Here is a 17,780-nt window from a genome sequence, read left to right on the forward strand (position 1 = left end):
GTAATAAAAATATAGAATCTATGTATGACCATTTACATAATAATAAATTTGAATTGAATTGAAAACACAGAGGAGACAGACGGTTCCCACTCAGGATAGATACAAGCTACATGGTTTTCCGCTTGCCGTTACCAATCGTCTGTGTAAATTGGCCTAAATGTTGCAATGGAATAGGAATAATCATATGTAAATATATACATAGGACATTTAACACAGCTACAGTATTTAAAAATATGAAGTACTGTATATAAATATAAACAATTAGGAAACACTAATGAATAGGATAAACACACTAATAAAACTATAATTAATTTTAAAGAACATAAACCATGCATAATGTATAGTTATAGGACCATGCATATCATATATTCAGATAGATATTTTTCTTTATATTTACGGTATATATATAGTAGCTAAACTTATAGTGTTCAGCAAAGTTTGAAAAAAATACTGTATCAAAATAGTGAAATATTAAAAAACAAAACAAAACACTGCAAAATATGTAACATTCAGAAGCAAAGATATACAAAATAACTAAAAACGAAATGTCAGATGACAAGGTCCTTTCCATAAGATAGAAATAGCTTCTGATTTTCACTTAAGAAATTCATATCTTGACTTAAGCCAAAAGATGAATGACATTGCACTCTACCACTTTCTACCAATTTAAAATCTCGTTTATTTTACATATAGTTGAAGGATGGTGTAAAAGCAGCAAGAATAATAGAAGAAAGACAAATTTTATAAATATAAATTTCCCTTTGCACACTTCAAACAAAGAATAAAATACAGCAGAACCCTTATTTAGGGGTGAAGACCTTTGAGAACCAAGAAAAATTGTCCCTTTAATATAATATGTTCCTTTATCACCTGTACTGTTAAAACCCGATAGATTCATTGGAAAGTATCCTTTGGAAAGAAGTGCCCCTTTGAAAGGAGTGTCCCTTTGATAGGAGTGTCCCCTGAATAGGTGTTCCCAAAGGAAAGGTTCTACTGTATATCAAGAACGTTTCTGAAAAAAATTATATAAATATACCCACACTTCAGAAAAGAAATAAAAGTAAAAAAAGTTTCATGCATTAGGAGCAAAAAATGCAAATAATAAACTTTCCCAAAAAAAATTCTGAAAACAGAACTGAAAGATACAGGTCATTTACAAATGAAGTTCTACCAAGCGATTTTTTTTTGCTTTTAAAAAAAAAATGAGAAACACACAAAAGTTTTAACCCCAAATGTAATATTCATACCTCCAAGAACTGGTGAGAATTCTGTTTAAAATGCAGAAAAGAAAACACAATGATTGATTGTTAAGAAATGTAAGAATATTTTTTTTAATATCTAAAAAACCCCCTTTTAATCAAATGAAAACAGAAAATGTAGTTTTTACAACTTTATATGCTATTTAACTTTACACCATGGTATGTTATCAATATTTATCTTTACTTCAATAAAAACAACCTTAAAAATTATCTTTAAAAAAAATGATACTATCCCTAGTAAATAAACCTTATTGAAACTTAGTATTTACCTACAGTTGTGTATAGTTTTTACATAGAAGGTAAAAGCAAGACTTTACAGTACAAAATACCACAAAACAACATACAACACAGCCCTTAATTTGCAGAATAAAACAACTAGGCTACAAACACATATTGTACCCAGATTTAACCATGGAAGATATAATGCATTGCAAATGTCAAACAAGTCAAGGCTATACCCAGCATTACCCCCATCATACCCAGCTTTTAATGTAAGAGTGTTGTAGGTATGTACGTCTTAAGGCCAATTTACACAGATGAGTGGCAACGGTGAGAGGCAACAGTAAGTGTAAATGGTAAGCGGAAAACAAAACATAGAATCTATGTTATATCTTATGACCATTTACATGAAACGTGGAGCAGTTGAGCAGAAAGTCGCTCAGGATATATACAGATTCTACATTGGACAAGCTATGCAGTTTCTGCTTACCGTTACCACTCGTTGTGTAAATTGGCCTTTAGATCTATTAAAAATCTACAAGCCATTGTGTTTGTAATGCAATTATCTCTTATTTTTTCATAGGGTTTTTCTACCTTGACATCGGAACCCAAGACTTATCCTGATATGAAGTTGTAACTACAGTACGAGTTGGTAAATCTTATCTACTATTATTCTACCAGAAAAAAAAATTTAGTTTAGTGACAAGTATTGAATGGCATTTAATTTTTTTGAGCCGAGGAATACTATTTGCTATTCTATGTAACTAAATGATTATGGCGGTTTTTTTAAGATAAAAAATGAACAGGCACCAAAGAACAACTAAAAGAAAATAAGCAACCTGTGACGACATGGAAATCTTATTAACTAATTATTGTTAACATTTTCACTGCCAAGTCAATTTTTGGAACTTTCTTCCTGAACAATAAATGAGCTTATCTTATGATTTTATAACAATTATTTTTTATTTAAACTGTAGTACTGTTATATATAAAAACACATGCATGTCAATGTATTACTGTTAAATACTGTTAGAGTTAGTGTGACGATTATTAAGATGGCGGTGACAATGGTACTGAACAAAACTGAAAAAATGCATGCAAACAAAAAAGGCAAGCAAACAAAACGTTGACGGGATGATTATAAATGAAATGAAGGATTAACCTGTGGATGTATCCGAGGGAGACCTGTATAAACTTGCTCGTAACGATGCGCTGGCTATATCAATATCTGATGAGGAAAAGCATCGCAATACATCAACCATAATGGAGTACCAACATAATGCTAAACAGCAATTACCATCAAGTATCACATTGGTACTTGCATCCAGTAACCAAATAGCCAATAACCATACGTTCACAGCACTGGGATGTGGTGTTGGTATAGTACCCTTGGGCCCTAGGAACCATTGGCAATTACCATCAAGTACCAACTGGTCAATAATAACATCAAATACCACATTGGTACTTGCATACCAGTAACCAATACTGTAAGGCATAGCATACTCATGGTAAAGATACCAAAAACAGTGGTGTATCTTAGGTACATGATTATACCACTTCTACCGTAAGTCCACAGCACTGGTGATGGTATAGTACCTATGGGCCCTCAGAACCATTATCCTGGTTCATGGCAACCATTGGTAATGCTATTTATCATTATGCCTACCATGGGTACAGAGCACTGCACATTGTTAATAATGAAAAAATGTAATAGCTTATAAAACAGCTGCATGCTGCCTCAGTACGATCCTCATGCACGAGACATGCTTTATAAATGTTATTTTATTAAACAAAATTTTACAGCTTGCATTTGCAATTTCTGAAATGACTGCAAAAATGGTTGACGCATTAAATATGAACATTAGCATAAGAAAATTAATTACGATTAAAAAGCATGAGAAGTTTTAAAATAAAACAAAGGTTTTTCATCTTTCAAATTTGTTATGATTTGAGACGTTCATAAGAATGTCTCTCATAAGTTATAAACTGGTCCTGGAATCTGATAGGGGACATTTTCTATCATACTATTTTAAAATGGAAAGATTGAAATGAACTGTTCATAATAATCGCTATATTATTTCTAAATGTAATTTATGCAGTTTAAATAGCTCATTGAATAAAATAATATTTAGTTGGCCATTATGAATAATAAACTTATCTTGATTCAAACAATATTCTTAACTTACTACATACATTTATTTAAGTTAAAATATGATTGATTACTATATAAGGTCATTTAAAAAGGTTAAGGCGAATCCTGTATTCTTTCGGAATGTGGGAAATGAACTGTCTTACACTATGACTGGGTGACTGGAATGGAACTGGTCGCCCTACTACATGCCTTGGCTAGTCTATAGTCTAAAGCTCTGTCTATACTATCAAACTAGTTTGTGCCCATATATGGACATGATGATGTCATATCAGTACCCTATTTGGAAATATCACTACCATATTTGGGCACATCACACTTTTTTTGTCAAACTAGTTTGATAGGTAGACAGAGCTTTAGACTATAGACTAGCCACGACATGTAGTAGAGTGACCAGTTCCATTCCACACAGCCTTTTCCTCCCTAGTATTTTTCAACCAGGTACTCATTTAGTAGACTGGGTATTGAACATGGGTCGTTCTGTACTATATAGAAACTGTATACTGTCCTAACCATTTGGCTAACACTCCTAGAAAATGTGAAAATAAACAATAAAAACTTACTATTTAGGTCATCATCATCAAACATGACACTATTGGGTCTGCTACCACTATCTGTAGATAGACTTTCCATACTGTTTGATGCAGTCAACTTGTTGCTTTGCCTCCTGGGTACCAAAGGCTCTACCGGTAATATGTACTTCTGACGGCGGTGCTGTTGCGTACTGGCTGGCTGCGTTCTGCCTAGCGTCAAACCTTTGTTAACTCTTTGAAGCGTTTGCTTGGCAAAATTTCTGAAAGAAAAATTCATGAGGAAATATTATAACTATTTAAATCAAGTATGTATTTTAGGTACTTACAGTTCTCTGCATGGTAGTAGGCAATTCTTCTATATTTCATCTTCATGTTTCACCAACAATATGCTTTGGTATATAAAGAACTGAGTATTAGGGCATTGGAAATGACATGGTTCTTGCCAGCCACAAAATTCAACCAAATCACAGTACTGTATCCCACATACTACCTATTTCTAATGTATCATAGAAATATTTGGTAATACATTTTATGGAAATCCTCCACCAAGAAGTGCTGATGAGGTGCATGCATTCCTATTTGAATTATAGCAAGTCATAATACATAGTGAAGCCACATCTGTAGCTAAAGAGCGGGTGAGATGAGATCCTTCTAACCATATGGATCACTGGATAGGCTAGTTAGGAATCATAACAAAAAACAATCTGACCTAGAAACAAGTGAATATCTAATTACTTACTTGAGTGTTGCATTTTTATTAGTTTGTTTTTGCGTCTGATTGATCTGTAATAACTCTGTTCCTTGGAATGCAAAAGTTTCGTAGATAGTTTGCGGAAATCGCATCTTGCCAATAGTCCTCCTAAGCTGCTCAACCTTCTCACTGCCAACCTCTTCATCAAAGGCAAACTTGATAAGCTACAAGAAAGTTTATAAATACTGATTGATCAATCGATTTTATTGGCTACCAGAAGAAATATCTAGCACAGAGCAGGGCTTCCTCACCCTACTCCAGTAGTTTAATACCTTCCCAGTACTATCCTGGTTGTTGAAAATAAGAAAGGCAAATCATTTTTGTTATGCTCAATATTTTATCTCTTTCTTTTTCTTATTTTATTGTTTTATATTTCTTTTCACATATTTGTATTGTAGGGGCCCTCATGAGGGGCCCCAGTTTTTTATAACTGAATACATGTGTATGAATGAATGAATTTAAGATTGCCTATTGTAGGGGTTTTCAACAGATTTCTTGTATAGGGCTGATAGCAATTTAGAAATCATGCAGGCCAGACAGAACATATATAGTTATATCAAAAGCTACAAATTTAAAATATGGTAGAATTCTTTGTTGACTTTGACTAGGCATATACAAATTGTTTGAAGAAGATTTACCTGAAATGTATTTGAGCGTAATTGAATTCCTTCGGCTAGGTAGTGATCTAAGTGAACCAAGTTACCAACAGAGATCTTCTTCTCTTTAAATAATGACGCTAACGGAAAACTGCGTATTACAGCAAGCTCACAAGCTAATAATGTTAAAAAGGATGATAAAAAAATATTTCAAAAAACCACTGATGAAAAAACTATTCAAAACTTAAATCGCTAGTCTCTATGTACAAACAGGCAGTAGAACTTCTTCTCTTTTTAATGGGAGAATGTTCTACTGTATTACTTTACTCCCTCTGCTGAAGCAGACAATAAGATGAGTAGCGAAGACATGGTTCAATAGATTGATGTCCAGTTCAGAAAAGATAGTAAGTGTATTATGTGGGTTCCTTACATTGTGATGGCACAAGCTTGGTGTTTGCTTATTTAACAAGTGTCCTAGGTTCAAACCTTAGCATGTTACTGACGTAACATAATTTTTCTCATGGCACTGTTTACAAAGGATATTTATTTTTACTGGCGTTTTACACTGCTAGGTGTAAATAAAATAAAGATTTTGCATTATTAGCATTGAGAAAGAAAATTAGGACAGTAAACACACCTTGGATGTCAACCGGATTGCCTTTAAAAATTATCCTGTAATTTGTAACAAACAAAGCGCCCTCTGCTGGTAGTAGTGCTGGTCCACCGACATGTCCTCCTATACCTTCTTCTCGGCCGTCCGCTAACAAGTAGCCCCTGTACCCAGAATAAGTGATCTTTTCGCCAGTAAGCAGCACTGGTTTTAGGATCTTCGGTTTTTTGATCGGTGGTAATCGTTTACTTTCCCTATATACAGCCTCTAGCATTTCTATGTGCATTGCCACAATACCTAACAAATTCAAATATTTATTATTAGTTTTTATCATGAAATAACCAGAATTTAATAAATATTATTGTTAAATTAGGTTTTAAAATGTATATATATAAATGTCACTTGCCTGGTATCATTGAATGAAGTTTCTTAAGCGGCTCACTTGTCACCCCTGTTTCTGTACAAACTTTGTCAACAAACTTTGACACAAACTTAATTACTGTAGTGTCTGATGACTCATAATTTCCATCGCCTTCAAAGCTGTCACTCCCACCAGCACTGTTGATTGGTTGAAACAAATATTATAATAAATAAACAAATGTTAGTACGAAAACACTAATAAATATAATATGTACAGAAATCCAATGGACACATACGTATTTTTATTTAAAATAAGAACATATCCACAAATTTCAGACTAAGGGTATTTAGCAAGGCAGCATGAGATGGTATAGACTGCACCTATTTTCAGCACACCCTGTCTTGAACTAAAATGACAAATAAAGATGTTCTGGGTGCTTAGTGTAAATGTAGTGTGAAATGAGGGCACACTTTACTGTTAAATGAACAAGGGGAAATGTTTACTACGGCCAACTCCAATTCAGGGGACTCCACTATTAGGTTAAGGAACTTTATTTAGTCCAAAAAGTGTTCCTTATTAGGGGTTCTACTATACAATTTACAATGGAACATGCTCTATATGCTTAAAATGTAAGGGTAGGTTTTAAATCGAAGCACAAAATAAGCATCATGATTTATTTTTTTTAGTTTTATATTTTACGACAGTTTGGAGTCACCTGTAGAGGCCAGATAGCCACATAGCCGTTAAGGCTAGTGGCTAATAAAGCAGCCTCCCCCTTAAACTTTATTTATGAAATGCTGCAAGCTAAACTTACCTGCTTGTCAAATTGCTACTGCCGCAACTCTCGCCTTCCATACTTATAGAATTCACCAACCTCTTCCTTGTGTCCAGTGGCACCCTCATACACACCATGTGGTTAGCAAAGTGGATAGCTTGGCTATACACAATGCCTTCTTCGTTTGACATCAGTGTCTTTTTGACATCGTCACTGATGTCGGGCCAAAGCTTGAGACGTTCGGCAGACACTTCTAAAGGGGACGCTCGACTTATGATCTCATTTGAGTTCAATCCATTCTGTAAGGCAAGTCAAATAAACCGTAATTTCTTTCAATTCCAATTACAGTTAACACATCACTTCTTATTCTCCTGAATTGTTAATATGCGTACAGTTTCAGAAAAATACATTGTTTTTGTTTGTATTAGTAAATAGGCAGTGTCCAAACACACAAAAAAAATGTGTCCAATAAAACCTTCATAATTTTTTTAAAAAAAGACTTTTTTCATTATTTTATGGCCATTGACTAGACTATTACATGACTTCATTGTTTTACGGCCATCTACTAGACTAATACATGACTTCATTGTTTTACGGCCATCTACTAGACAAATACTGTACATGACTTACATTTGTCTTATTATCTGTAGATGCTGATAGGTAGAGTTCTGTAACACCCTTCTCTACTTCAGCATAAAATGCATTCTCCCAGAAACTAATAGTAGCCCACACTGGGTGATCTTGCACACAACTGTATGCAAACTGTATTACACCTGTACATAATTTCTGAAAAAGAGACAAAATAAACTATTTAACCCATTTATTATAATTATATACTCATCTTTATTGCAATAATCATCATATAATGTAAAAAAGCCAGAAGGCTAAATCACAATATCTACATAGTTGAAGACATCAATATAAGAAACCAAACAACATAATAATAAAATGATTAAAATGCATTATAAATTGTTGATAACTATAGGCATATGTCGTATCCAGTATATCATTATCATTAAAATTTAATATATCTCAATAAAATCTTCTGTGGTATAGTGACCATTTTTTTAGACGTTGAAAACCTTTAAAAAGTGTGCAAATGAGTTGTATTCCTAATAAATATACCCACTCACCCTGCAGAATGCTACTGATAATGGCAACATCCGCCTAGCTAATGTAAATATACCCACTCACCCTGCAGAATGCTACTGATAATGGCAACATCCGCCTAGCTAATGTAAATATACTCACTCACCCTGCAGAATGCTACTGATAATGGCAACATCCGCCTAGCTAATGTAAATATACTCACTCACCCTGCAGAATGCTACTGATAATGGCAACATCCGCCTAGCTAATGTAAATTCTTCTGTTGATGAGTCCTCCTGAAAAGTTAATATAAAAATGTATTATAAATTAATATATTATTAATAATTATAAATTTAAAATAATATTTGTTAATCTGATGTCAAAATATCTACACTAATCAAGTAGGATGAACAATGATATTAAAAATGTGAAATGATGAATAACTAAACACCAACTCGGACAGCATCTACAACAAGGCCAGACGAGCCATCTCGTCGGGAGAAAGTTATGCATGTTTAATGATCTCTTAACGACCTAAAAACTACGCCGACGTTATCTCAAGACACTTCGTAGCGTCGGGATTCAGCTCAGATAGCACTGACAAGTCAAGACGTTTCGTCGGCCTTGTCGTACGATGTTGTCTGAGTTGGCCTTAACTGGTTCAAAATCGACACTCTAAGTGTCTTCACTATTGGGTGGACAGTTGATTTTCAATTAACTTTGATACTCTCCATGTAGCCCGCTAGCATATATGACTGTGGTTAACTATAAAACAGTACATGTCTGAATAATTATTATAAGACTTTACCTGCAAAGAACAATTAATAAGCTTGACAACCATATCAAACTGCTGCATTTCTAACATTGCACGGTTTTCTTGCACATGAAGTGCCAACTCCTTCGCTAAAACTTCTCGAACTATCCTGCTTTTTAATGACCTTAGTACGGTGGGAAACATCTGTTGAGAAAGCAAAATTTATAGAAACACTGGTAAGGAAGTTGGATAGAAAGTAAAAGAATCAGTGAAGAAAACATGGAATTTGGATGAAGAAATGTAAACTAAAAATGGAATGAAGAAAGCTGGACATAGGGATGAATTACTGAAGAACGGTTAAGCCATAGCAATACAATCGTCTCTTTGACCATTGTTCTGGTGGTATCCTCTCAGAAAACTGGAGGTCCTGTGTACACATCTGGCTCGTGTGCACCATAAAGAACCACAGTGCATCTTTTGGAAGAGTAGGCGGTTACCTCTGTACTGGTCTATCTAAGTCTGTGTCATTGTGGACTGACACATGAGTGCAGCTTGGTGGTAGCACTCAACACGAATGAACCCTTAGGGGTCAAAGAAGGTAGTTATGTGTCGTCCACACCTGTGCGCAATTCAGCCCAGTAGGCTACAAATCACAGGTTACCTCCTCCCCTCCCCCTTGCAAGCCCCACCCATTTTGTTAGAAGGTATAACAGCATGGAAGCAAGAGACAGTCAGTAACCACTTGTAAGAGGGAGAAGTGGAGAGATGGTGTAGTAACATGGAATGATCTTAGGGAGACATTTGATATTGCTATATCCTTACCATTCTTGCATCATATAGCTTGTTTTCAAAGATATGTGATATACATGTTCTTAGTACTTCCAATCGACGAGCTGAATTATTGACAACATTTTTCTGCTCTTCCCAGTCTTTTGGCAATGGGCCATTGGGAACTACTTGAGTCTTTGGCTTCTTAATACTCTTCTGCAACTTTGGATTATTTTTCTGCAACAGGAAATATAAGATATCAATATATAATAATGATCTTTTGCCAAGCGGTCATTAGGAAAAGAGTGAGTGACTGGTTAGTAAATGCAATTATGGAGTTTGTACATTTTGAAATGATCTGATATTATTTGGAAGTATAATATAAAACCTGGTTTTAGAGATTTTTTAAATTATAAAGGCTATAACATTAAAATCATAATGCACTGTATTTTATTTTAATTTCATACACATTCAACACAAGTGACTCACCAATTACAGGATGAATAAATGGAACGATGCTTATAAATCTCATGGTTTAGGGAATGGAGTAAAAACAGGCGTGTGTTACAACCCTGGTAATAGGTCAGGATTGAAGCCTGGCACTAGGTCAGGATTGAACCCTGGCACTAGGTTAGGATTGAACCCAGGATCTTGAGTTTGAAAGGCAAACATGTTAACCACCAAGCTACAGCTGTATAGCTTGGGGATTTGTATAGATTTATTGTTTTACTTTTACTTACAGCCATTTCCACACCACCTTCTATAATATCTTGAACATCTTCTCTGTTTAGTCGTGGGAATGGTTGATAGTCAAGTAAAGCCTTGTCACTTGGTTGAGGTATCTTTTGCAAATACGGTTCTGGGCTTGGATTCTCCTGTTATTAAAAAAATATATATATATAGTTGTCTCCACGCTCAAATAAGAGTTTGAGCAAAAAATCAGAATTCAACCAATTTTGCTGAAGCGAAAAACTCAAGGAATTAGAATTGGTCGCAGAGAGGGATTTGGAAGATGGAAACATGAATACGTATGCGTATAAGCTGATGCTTTTGATTTGTACGAACAAATTTTTAGTAGATATACTTACATTCGTGAAGAGCTGCATAGCAATTTCCCTAATATTCTTCAGTACTATATCTTGGTTTCCTACTTCTTTGACTAGCATATTTTGATAATTTGCAACAAGCTATAAAAAATATAAAGAGGTATTTTATCGTATTTTATCTTAGTTTTCTGTCTAATTTTGTTTTTTAGTTATACATATTATGTGCTGCCCTCTATGTTGCTTTTGAATGCAGTAGACAGACTCGCACTCAATTTAGTTGCACAAACAGATTTACTAATAATCAAAATTGAAATTAGGTTTAAGTAAGGTTAGGTAATTAAATAGGTAAGCCATATCATCAACATGCTAACATAATGTGTAGATGACCAGTGTTCATTTTATGAACGCCGGCTGGCCCTCGTACAATGACAACATTACCTTATCAAAGATGTCACAGATCCTGTATGGCGGACCTCTTTCACTGACAAAAGTCAGGAATGACATGCTACCATAAAGCTTGTATAAAAATTCATCGCCTAACAATCCACGCTGCATTAGATACAGTCCCTGTTGAAAGAAGATTTATGTTTAATTAACATTCCTGGAGCTTATCCTCCAGTTTCAGTAACAAAGAGTTATGTAACAAAAAATAGCAAGTAACTAGCCAATTGGAGGATGGATAAACTTTATTGTGCTTATAGTCTGGCACTAGGTCAGGACTGAACATGGGATTGGAAGCCAAGCTTTTGTTTGTTTGTTTGTTTTTATTGTTTGTCTGCACCCACATAACATTTACAATGAAAGAAGAAAATTACACTTGTAAAAAAGTGAGCAGAAGGAGACCAAAATAAGTTTGTAGACAAACTTTAAGTCATGGCCACCAGATTAAAATAAATAAAATATTGAAGGTTTGATAGCCTAGTTTATACACTAACTAATAATAATTATTAAGATATTAAGAAACAGTAGCTGGAGATTTAATTGCCATAAGCCGCAACCAGAGACTTCTTTAGGGTATTTGAACGAAGGAAGATTGGAAAGAGATTTAAATGAAGTGCCTAATAAATTCCATAATTTCGGGCCATTGTAAAAAAAATTGATTTTCTTCTCAAATGAAATGTGTGCTTTTCGAATAACATATTAGTTTCACCATATTAATTTCTTTATTTTGTACATTTAGTTGCAATCAACAAATTGAATAAATGAAAAACAAATTTAGGACACAAATCTAAAATCTCATTACCTTATCGAATGATATAACCGGTTTCGGGTGGATCCTAATAATTGTAAGACATAAGCGATAAGCTAACATCATCTCCACTTGTAAGCGCAAGAAGATTGCCCGGATTTCTTTGTCCAATACCTCAGGCTTAGAGCAGCCTTTCGCATTAGCTGGAGGGAATGCACAGTCTGCCAACTGTAGATCTGGACTCAGTACCTAAGAAGAATGTTTATAGAATTTATATATTTAATCTCGGGTCAAATTTTTACATTTTTTGTAGCATTATAATACTGTATTATATAATACTACAGTCAACTCTCCCAAAACCGGACACCTTTCGGCTGGCCTAATATGTCTGGTTTCCGGAAAGTCTGGTATTTGGTATGTGTATTTAATTGTAAAAAAAGAATTTGGGACCTTTTGGACCTTGAGAAAAGACTGGTTTTGGGAGAGTTTCTGGTTTTCAGAGAGTTGACTGTATTACATTTAATAAGTATGAGAAACATAATTTTTTGTTTCTTAACTATCATATGACCATACAAATAGAGTACTCTATTATAACAGTTTTTCCTCTTAAGCTCTGTCTCCACTATCAAAAAAAAGTGTGATGTGCAAAAATATGGTAGTATGATGATCATCATGTCCATATATGGGCACAACACATTTTTTTGTCACATAAAGTTTGGTAGTGTAGACAGAGCTTTAGTTGATTTTCTTATATTCAATACTGGAAAAAGACCAAGTAAAACAGTTAATATGATTCCTACCAGTGTTAACTCTCTTTGCAGTTTTTCTATCATGTAGTCTGGAGGAGAGAAACAAGTAACACAGTCTGGTACAATGACTGTGCCACCATCTAAATCAACTGCAGTCACATCCACCTGTTGGCAAATTACATAAATATTAATTTATTAGATATAATTAAAGTATTATATAAATCCAAAGGCAAATTACTGAAAAAAATGACAATGCTGTGGGTATCAGTGGCTGGATCTCAATGGAGATACAAATAAAAAAGCGAAAAGCTAAATCAAAACGATAAAGTAAACAGCCAGAAAAGTTAAAGTATTATATATAAACTTTATTTATTCACTAGACTGTACAGTACAACTTGTTCAATCAACACTGTTTGTTTTTACACAAGTTTGTGATATAATATAGGGGCAGACTTTAAGGGAGTGTGGAGCAATGTGTTGGACTACTGATCTTGAGATTGTCACATCGGTTGTATCCTTCGGCAAGACACTTTTAGGTTTGCTTCTCTCCACCCAGGTGTACAAATGTGTACCTGGTAAGGTCATAATGACAATTGCGTTGATTACTAGCTGCATTATAATAGTATGTTTCTAGACGTGTTTGATCTAAAAAATGGCAAGGGATGTTTCAAGTGCTTAGAAGCTTTGTGAAGCGCTATATAACTTAAGAATGAGTATTAATATTATTGCAGCAGTAACAGAAATTATATAGTACTTACAAGCTCTTCGATTTCTTGTTTCATTGATGAGTGGATACCCATAATAAACGGAGTTGGTGTGTTTAATACTTCTTTAAGAGGTTCAGGTAATAATGGAATATATACATAACTGGAAAACAATCAAATAATTAAATTTTATTTCAAATTAAAACAGGGTTTTGTAAATCTTTGTGAGGACAATTAAAGTCCCATATAAGCACTCTGTTATAGTAAACAAATAATGCAGCATTATTTAAACTGCAGTACTGATTCAACCACTACACTTATTCAATTACAGCACTTATTCAACAGCAGTACTTATTTAACTGCAGTACTGATTCAACCGCAGTACTGATTCAACCACTACCCTTATTCAACTGCAGCACTTACTCAACTGCAGTACTTATTCAACTGCAGTACTTATTCAACTGTAGTACTTATTCAACCACTACACTTATTCAACTGCAGCACTTACTCAACTGCAGTACTTATTCAACTGTAGTACTTATTCAACCACTACACTTATTCAACTGCAGCATTTATTCAACTGCAGTACTTATTTAACTACATTACTTACTCAACTGCAGCACTTATTTAACTGCAGTACATATATGTAGAATGTAAATGCTTACCAGTATTTAAATGGGTATAATAGAGCATGGATAGCTGAACAGGCATCTGTCAAGCGGGTATAACTATTGGAGTGGAATAGGACCTTGTTGTCTGTCAATACTAAGCTAAACAATGTTATCACATTCTGGATTCCTGTAAAATATAAACAATTATAATACAAATAAAAGTAAATAATAACTTTCATTTACACTTATTAGGTCAAACTTTTGCTTTTAAATACATTATAACATGTTTACAAATGATTCAAATGTTACTGAGAATGAGATATTTTAACATTAAAGATAAATTTTATCAATTTTTTTGTTAACACTATTTTTTACATTATCCAAAAAAATAATCATCACTGATAAAATATTGTTTTTATTTTACGATCTAAAGCTATTTAAATAGATGTTATTATTTTTAGCAAAAACGTGTCCCAATTATAAATGTTAATTTAGATTCATTAAAGCCCCCTTCCCTACGTTTTTTAGATCTAATTTAAGATCACAAACTATATTTAATGTAAAAATAATACTATATGGTCCTATTACGATAACTTTTTTCGTCTTTAAATGGTTAAAAATGTGAAAAATAAGTCGATTCTAATAATTATAGCGGCCCGCTATAAATCCCAAAATGCATTGCGCGCGGATTGATATTTTTGTTTTTCACCTGTAATTCGGCCACTTTTCGATCGATCGTGAGGCCAAAACAAATGGAAGACTCCTAACTTTTCAGCGAAAATACCGGGTTTTCCCCAATTTGTATCAACGGAGTCTGGCAAAAATAGATAAACAATTAAAGCAGCAACTATACAACGCCAGGCTAGGTATATAGCTAGCGTACGATGTTCGTACGTTACCGATGTTTACCAGCTAGGCCTACAAAACTAAGCCTAGCTAGGCTAGGCCTAAGACCGTCCACGAGAGGTCGATCGCCGCGAGCTACTTAGGTAGTGCATTGTTTCTCACTTTTTATCATAATTTACCATAAAACGTACATTTAAGACAAGGAATGACATGGTTTAATGTTTTTAAAGTGATATATATGTATTATTTTCCAAAAAACATCCAAAATTGAAGGGAAGGGGTCTTTAAGTAAGCACAGACTTATTTTTGACATGGTATTTCTTTATAATGTATGAATTCTACTTTTGATTGTGACCTGATTTCTTTGTTTAAATTCAACGTTCCTAGTCGTACTCGGTCAAGGAATTTATTTCATGTACCTTTTGGGCGAGCAGACGTTACATAGAGAGGTTTATTTCAGAGATTAGCTCAAAATTGTAATACTTTGAATGTTTATGATATTGATATTTTTTCAATAGTTTATCCATTTTTATATCTAAAATTGTAGAAGTTGTTTATTGTTTTCATGTTTTTTTTTTTTTATTGCAGCCTGCTAGCGGAGGTTGCTATCCCTGTTGGTTGTGAATTAAATAAAATAAAAATAAAATAAATTTACGTACCAAGTTGTTGAAAGAGAAGAGCGACAGTAGAACATGTGACAGGAACCATGTCACTAAGTGGAGGCTGTATCGCTTGTCTGTCACTTGCTCCAATTGAAAAACGAACCTGAAAAAACAATGAAATATTTGCAATTTAAAGTTACCATATCATCTGTCATACTTGATAGATGTACAAGAACCTGTGAACAATCTGTTTCACATGAAAATTATTAGGAAATTTATCAATTTAAATGGAAAGTTCATGCTAAAATAAATAAATGTGTTGAAAAAGAAAAAAAGTGTTAAAATAGTGGAATTTTAATGCAAGTGTTATTTCATACAATAGCAAAAGAAGAGCACACAGGTCAGCAATTATAAGATGGGAAACCTATGCTTTCTAAAGCAAATCTCATTTGATGTTTAGGTAGTGGCCCTGTAGGGTACGTGGTGCAGTGTGTTGGACTACTGATCATGAGATCGTGGGTTCAAATCAAACGGCTGTCACATTGCTTGTATCCTTTAGGCTTTTGTTTGCCCCTCTTCAACCAGGTGTACAAATGGGTGCCTAGAAAGGTCAGGACACAACATTGCGCTGATTACTAGTATGGGAGTATGTTTCCATATGTAACTGATCCAAAAATGACCGGGGTAATAATATGTACAGCGCTTAGAGATTTCATTAGGCGCTTATAAATCCTGGATACTGTATTTAAACATTTACTGTTGAGAGGATTTGAACCAAGGAACCTGGGATTAGTAAGCAAACATGTAAACCACCAAGCCATACTACCGTCTTCTTCATCCCTGTTAATAATGCATAGTACAGTGATTATACAGAGTATCAGGTTTAGTACTGTTATCAACCACATGCAATAAAATATTTGTTTAAATGTACATCTGACAACATGGATTATTTTTATCTTAAAATAAATATAATGTTTCAAATAAAATGTTAACTTTATCTTTATTATAAAAACAATTGTTTAAATATAAATTCCACAAACACTAAATTATTTTTAGTACCATTGTTTGCATAAGTGCATACACAGTATTTTATACCTTCCTCCACGGTGTAACTGTAATATATTCTATCAATAATAAAGTGCATTAAATGTGTTTTCTATGTTTGGATTTGTTTGACAACTACAGGGCATCCATAAACACTGTTTGAAATGTCAGTTTAGAGTCACCACATGTCCTCTCATTGAAAGCTAGGCTCTACATATTAAAAATAGACATTTAATGTCACCTGCCTAATTAGAATTCATGTCAACACAGGTATACAGCAGTACAAGTGTACAAATAAATATAGACTATTGACTAATCTAATGGGGTTTTACAGGAAAAGAAGGATTTTCGAATTAGATAAATTTTTAAAAATAAGATCAAGTTTTAAAATATAATCCTCGTTGTGTGTAAAATCAGTATCTATTGTAAAAGTGCAGTTCTACCATTAAACGTTGAAAATACAGTAACAGGATATGGCATCTTTAACCCTTATATCAAGCTGTATATTTATATCAAGTTTACAAAACTGGATAGTATTAAGAGAGAACGACTATGTGTGTGTGATGCTTATGCACTTGTCAATTGCATGACCCACTACATATATGATCCCTGGGAGAGGTGCGTCATTTACAAATAATTATTGACACAGAGGTGCGTAAAAAAAACAGATGGTATGTCACATCAATGTCCGTCACTTTACCACCCATCATATCATCATGAACAACATGGTTACAATGCGTCAAAATGGGTGCGTCATGGTCACCTAAAGGTTAGTCAATTTGTTGATGCAGGGGTGCGTCATGGTATTCATAGGTATGACGCACATCGGACAAATGATGCACCTCTCCTGTCATATAGTGGGTCATACAATTGACAAGTGCCTTATTGATGTGTAACTGTTAGTGTAAATCAGATTTTTAAATATGAGGATCCTTTCCGTAAACTCACTGTTTTAACCCAATATGGGAAGCGTCAAACCCTTAAGTAAACAAAACTTTTCAAATACAGTATACAGTAGATTGTTCCTAACACTATAAGTATAAGCAAATGCTATCTATTCAGACAAGGAAGGAAGTGGTATATTAAAGCATACTAAAATTTCAATTTATATTCTGTAGTTTCCAT

General features: G+C 34.0%; 1 protein-coding gene across 6 annotated transcripts in view; it reads right to left on the reverse strand.

The window, feature by feature from the left end:
- The window catches only part of LOC144847859 (myotubularin-related protein 13-like), a 52,746-nt gene that overhangs the window by 19,089 nt on the left and 15,877 nt on the right, over window positions 1–17,780 (reverse strand). For 3 of the 6 annotated variants that reach the window (XM_078704400.1, XM_078704399.1, XM_078704396.1), the window contains exons 5-24: window positions 15,669–15,774; window positions 14,218–14,350; window positions 13,607–13,715; window positions 12,900–13,013; window positions 12,154–12,348; window positions 11,349–11,477; window positions 10,953–11,051; window positions 10,605–10,739; window positions 9,919–10,101; window positions 9,151–9,300; window positions 8,570–8,638; window positions 7,884–8,039; window positions 7,293–7,552; window positions 6,524–6,675; window positions 6,145–6,414; window positions 5,550–5,683; window positions 4,900–5,075; window positions 4,191–4,420; window positions 2,641–2,706; window positions 1,248–1,268 (exon numbers count right to left, since the gene is read on the reverse strand). In XM_078704400.1, the coding sequence (XP_078560526.1) occupies window positions 1,248–1,268; window positions 2,641–2,706; window positions 4,191–4,420; window positions 4,900–5,075; window positions 5,550–5,683; window positions 6,145–6,414; window positions 6,524–6,675; window positions 7,293–7,552; window positions 7,884–8,039; window positions 8,570–8,638; window positions 9,151–9,300; window positions 9,919–10,101; window positions 10,605–10,739; window positions 10,953–11,051; window positions 11,349–11,477; window positions 12,154–12,348; window positions 12,900–13,013; window positions 13,607–13,715; window positions 14,218–14,350; window positions 15,669–15,774 (2,887 nt within the window). The remainder of the gene's footprint in view (window positions 1–1,247; window positions 1,269–2,640; window positions 2,707–4,190; window positions 4,421–4,899; window positions 5,076–5,549; window positions 5,684–6,144; window positions 6,415–6,523; window positions 6,676–7,292; window positions 7,553–7,883; window positions 8,040–8,569; window positions 8,639–9,150; window positions 9,301–9,918; window positions 10,102–10,604; window positions 10,740–10,952; window positions 11,052–11,348; window positions 11,478–12,153; window positions 12,349–12,899; window positions 13,014–13,606; window positions 13,716–14,217; window positions 14,351–15,668; window positions 15,775–17,780) is intronic. The other 3 variants (XM_078704398.1, XM_078704397.1, XM_078704401.1) reach the window with 3 other exon arrangements.

This window comes from Antedon bifida, chromosome 7 (assembly GCF_963402885.1).
Source record: "Antedon bifida chromosome 7, ecAntBifi1.1, whole genome shotgun sequence".
In the NCBI taxonomy this organism is placed as follows: domain Eukaryota; kingdom Metazoa; phylum Echinodermata; class Crinoidea; order Comatulida; family Antedonidae; genus Antedon; species Antedon bifida.